The following is a 4,402-nucleotide window of genomic DNA, read 5'->3' as shown; positions in this document are numbered from 1 at the left end:
TCCTTAGCTGCCAATTCTTTTTTAGGGTCCGTAGCTTCCGATGTCCCTTTTCACTTCCTATGTCTTTTTCTTGATTCCTCAGCTTCCGATGTCCTATTTCGCTACCTTAGCTTCCGATGTCCTTTTTCGCTTCCTTTGACTTTTTCGCTTCCTCAGCTTCCAATGTCCTTTTAGCTTCTGATGTCCTTTTAGCTTCCGATGTCCTTTTAGCTTTCGATGTCCTTTTTTGCTTCCGATGTCCTTTTTCGCTTCCGATGTCCTTTTAGCTTCCGATGTCCTTTTTCGCTTCTGATGTCCTAGTTTCTCTTACGATATCCTTTATCATTTACGATGTCCTTTTTTCGCTTCTAGGCAGAAGTGCATGGGAAATTATAGCGTTTATGTATATAAATCAACATTCCCTGACTGAATGTACTTACATCTCCCACGCTAATTTATGATTTAATTTTGCATAAGAATTTCAGCTGAGATTTTAATGATTATCATCTTGATCAAATGGATGACGGGTGATTACTACTTTCCTGTTCTTCCTTCCCTTCTCCCTCCACCTGTAAGAGGCCCCCTCCTCCCTCTATATCCCTCTGCTCCCTCTATATCCCTTTCCTCCCTCTATATCTTCCTCCTCATTCTATATCCCTCTGCTCCCTCTATATCCTCCTCTCCTTCCTCTATATCTTCCTCCTCCCTCTATATCTTCCTCCTCCCTCTATATCTTCCTCCTCCCTCTATATCCCTCTGCTCCCTCTATATCCCTTTCCTCCCTATATATCTTCCTCCTCATTCTATATCCCTCTGCTCCCTCTATATCCTCCTCTCCTCCCTCTATATCTTCCTCCTCCCTCTATATCTTCCTCCTCCCTCTATATCTTCCTCCTCCCTCTATATCCCTCTGCTCCCTCTATATCCTCCTCTCCTCCCTCTATATCTTCCTCCTCCCTCTATATCCCTCTCCTCCCTCTATATCCCTCTGCTCCTTCTATATCCCTCTGCTCCCTCTATATCTTCCTCCTCCCTCTATATCCCTCTCCTCCCTCTATATCCCTCTCCTCCCTCTATATCCCTCTTCTCCCTCTATATCTTCCTCCTCCTTGTATACCCCCCTCTCCTCCCTCTATATCCCTCTTCTCCCTCTATATTGCTCTCCTCTTTCTATATCTTCCTCCTCCCTCTATATCCCTCTTCTCCTTCTATATCTTCCTCCTCCCTCTATATCGCTCTCCTCCCTCTATATCCCTCTTCTCCCTCTATATCTTCCTCCTCCCTCTATATCCCTCTGCTCCCTCTATATCTTCCTCCTCCCTCTATATCCCTCTCCTCCCTTTATATCTTCCTCCTCCCTCTATATCCCTCTGCTCCCTCTATATCTCTCTCCTCCCTCTATATCTTCCTCCTCCCTCTATATCCCTCTCCTCCCTCTATACCCCCATCCTCCCTTTATATCCTCTCATCCCTCTATATCCCTCTTCTCCCTCTATATCGCTCTCCTCCCTCTATACCCCCATCCTCCCTTTATATCCTCTCATCCCTCTATATCCCTCTCCTCCCACTATATCTCCTCTCCCTCTATATCTCTCCTCCCTCTATATTCCCCTCCCCCTCTATATCCCCTCCTCCCTCTATATCCCCTCCTCCCTCTATATCCTCCTCCTCCCTCTATACCCACCATCCTCCCTTTATATCCCCTCATCCCTCTATATCCCTCTCCTCCCACTATATTTCCTCTCCCTCTATATTCTCCTCCCTCTATATTCCCCTCCCCCTCTATATCCCCTCCTCCCTTTATATCCCCCTCTCCTCCCTCAATATATTCTCCTTCCTCTATATCCCCTCTCCTCCCTCTATATCCCCCTCCTCCCTCTATATCCCTCTCCTCCCTCTATATCTCCCTCCTCCCTTTATCTCCCTCTCCTCTATATCCCCCTCCTCCCTCTATATCCCTCCCTCTGTATCTTCCTCCTCCCTCTATATCTTCCTCCTCCCTCTGTATCCCTCTCCTCCCTCTATATCCCTCTTCTCCCTCTATATCTTCCTCCTCCCTCTATATCCCCCTCTCCTCACTCTATATCCCCCTCTCCTCACTCTATATCCCCCTCTCCTCTCTCAATATCTTCTCCTTCCTCTATATCCCTCTATATCCCTCTTCTCCCTCTATATCTTCCTCCTCCCTCTATATCCCCCTCTCCTCCCTCTATATCCCCCTCCTCCCTCTATATCCCTCTTATCCCCCTATATTCCCCTCCTCCCTTTATCTCCCTCTCCTCTATATCTTCCTCTTCCCTCTATATCTTCCTCCTCCCTCTGTATCTTCCTCCTCCCTCTGTATCACTCTTCTCCCTCTATATCTTCCTCCTCCCTCTATATCCCTCTCCTCCCTCTATATGCCTCTCCTCCCTCTATATGCCTCTCCTCCCTCTATATGCCTCTCCTCCCACTATATCTCCTCTCCCTCTATATCTTCCTCCTCCCTCTATATCCCTCTCCTCCCTCTATATCCCTCTACCTTCCACGAAGTCGTGAAATATGGCAAGAGGATTTCCAGCGCAGTGACCGTGAATTGTTTCCAGTGTTTAAGAAATTGTTCACAGGGAAATCATAGATTTTCTTTTTTCCGTTTTTGTTCATGTCTTCTTTTTCGGCTTTCTCCATTAGTCTTTTTATTTGTCTCTCTGTTTACATATGTTTGCCTTCTCCTGAAACATTTATGTTAATCCATGTTTGTTTTCATCCATGGTTTGTTTCATGTGTTTGTTAGTTTATTTATTTGTTTGTTTGTGAGCGACTTTGCACAAAAACTACTGTACCTATTTCTACCAAACTTGTTAGGCATGATGGATCTGACTCAAGAATGAGTAACATTTTGGGTAAAGTACATCAAAGTATAAGTATGCAGCAGTACTTTGAAAATAACTACAATGTTAAGTAAATGTTTTTTTTTTTTTTTTTTTTTTTTTTTTTTTTTTTTTGTACACAACATTGTGCTAAAACTACTGAACCAATTTCAACCAAACTTGGAGGACGTGTTGATTATGCCCCAAGGAATAATTAATTAGATTTTGAAGAAAATATATCGAATTTCAAAGACGCAGTGGAGTTGAGAACAAAATAAGACTGCTTGCGGTAGCGGAGGCATGCTCTCTACTGGGTGCCCCTCTAGGTAGTAGGTTGGCCAGGGCACCAACCACCCGTTGAGATACTACCGCCAGAGAGTTATTGGGTCTTTTGACTGGCCAAACAGTACTACATTGGATCCCTCTCTCTGGCAACGGTTCATTTTCCCCTTTCCTACACACGCACACCGAATAGTCTGGCCTATTCTTTACATATTTTCCTCTGTCCTCGTACACCTGACAACACTGAGATTACCAAACAATTCATCTTCTCTCAAGGGGTTAACTACTGCACTGTAATTGTTCAGTGCCCACTTTCCTCTTGGTAAGGGTAGAAGAGACTCTTTAGCTATGGTAGGCAACTCTTCTAGGAGAAGGACACTCCAAAATCAAACCATTGTTCTCTAGTCTTGGGTAGTGCCATATCCTCTGTACCATGGTCTTCCACTGTCTTGGGTTAGAGTTCTCTTCCTTGAAGGTACACTCGGGCACACTATTCTATCCTATTTCTCTTCCTCTTGTTTTGTTAAAGTTTTTTATAGTTTATATAGGAGATATTTATTTTTATGTTACTCTTCTTAAGATATCTTATTTTTCCTTGTTTCCTTTCCTCATTGGGCTATTTTCCCTATTGGAGCCCCTGGGCTTATAGCATTCTGCTTTTCCAATGAGGGTTGTAGCTTAGCAAGTAATAATAATAATAATAATAATAATAATAATAATATAGTCTTTAATGTTTGTTGTTCTAATCTTCTTTCTTTATTGTCATCATTAACTTCCCCTCTTTATCATCTGTCATTGCTCTTTTTGTTATATTTTCTTTGTGTTTGATAGATATTTCAAGACATGTAATTAAATGTTGGCTCTCCGTCGATAATATTCGTCTAGTTACATTAATATTATCTCCTCTTATTATTTGTGTCTCGATAAGCCTCCTTACTCTGGCCTAAGATAACTTCTCTATGAAGATATTAATAAAAGGAATTTCCTTATGGTTTATGAGTGTCAGCTGTCAAGCCATGAAACATTTTTATTACTACTACTACTAATACTACTACTACTACTACTACTACAAGCTAAGCTATAACCCTGGTTGGAAGAGCAAGATGCTATAAACTTCACTTGTAGTTTTTCCCTATTTCCTCTCCTCACTGGGCTATTTTTCCTGTTGGGGCCCTTGGGCTTATAACTAGATTTATAGCTTAGCTTGTAATAATAATAATAATAATGATAATAATGATAATAATAATGATAATAATAATAATAATCATAATAATAATAATAATAATAATAAT

The 4,402-nt window shown here is 42.0% G+C and overlaps 1 protein-coding gene across 1 annotated transcript; it reads left to right on the top strand.

The window, feature by feature from the left end:
* The first annotated feature begins 499 nt into the window (after window positions 1-499).
* On the top strand, window positions 500-2,596 carry LOC137616324 (proline-rich protein 36-like). Its single transcript, XM_068345979.1, has one exon. It carries the CDS (start codon window positions 500-502, stop codon window positions 2,594-2,596), a length of 2,097 nt encoding a protein of 698 aa, XP_068202080.1.
* Window positions 2,597-4,402: the final 1,806 nt, after the last annotated feature.

The sequence above is a fragment of the Palaemon carinicauda genome, chromosome 2 (assembly GCF_036898095.1).
Source record: "Palaemon carinicauda isolate YSFRI2023 chromosome 2, ASM3689809v2, whole genome shotgun sequence".
Taxonomy (NCBI): domain Eukaryota; kingdom Metazoa; phylum Arthropoda; class Malacostraca; order Decapoda; family Palaemonidae; genus Palaemon; species Palaemon carinicauda.
The sequence above is the reverse complement of the archived record's forward strand: the minus strand, read 5'-3'. Positions and strand labels throughout refer to the sequence as shown.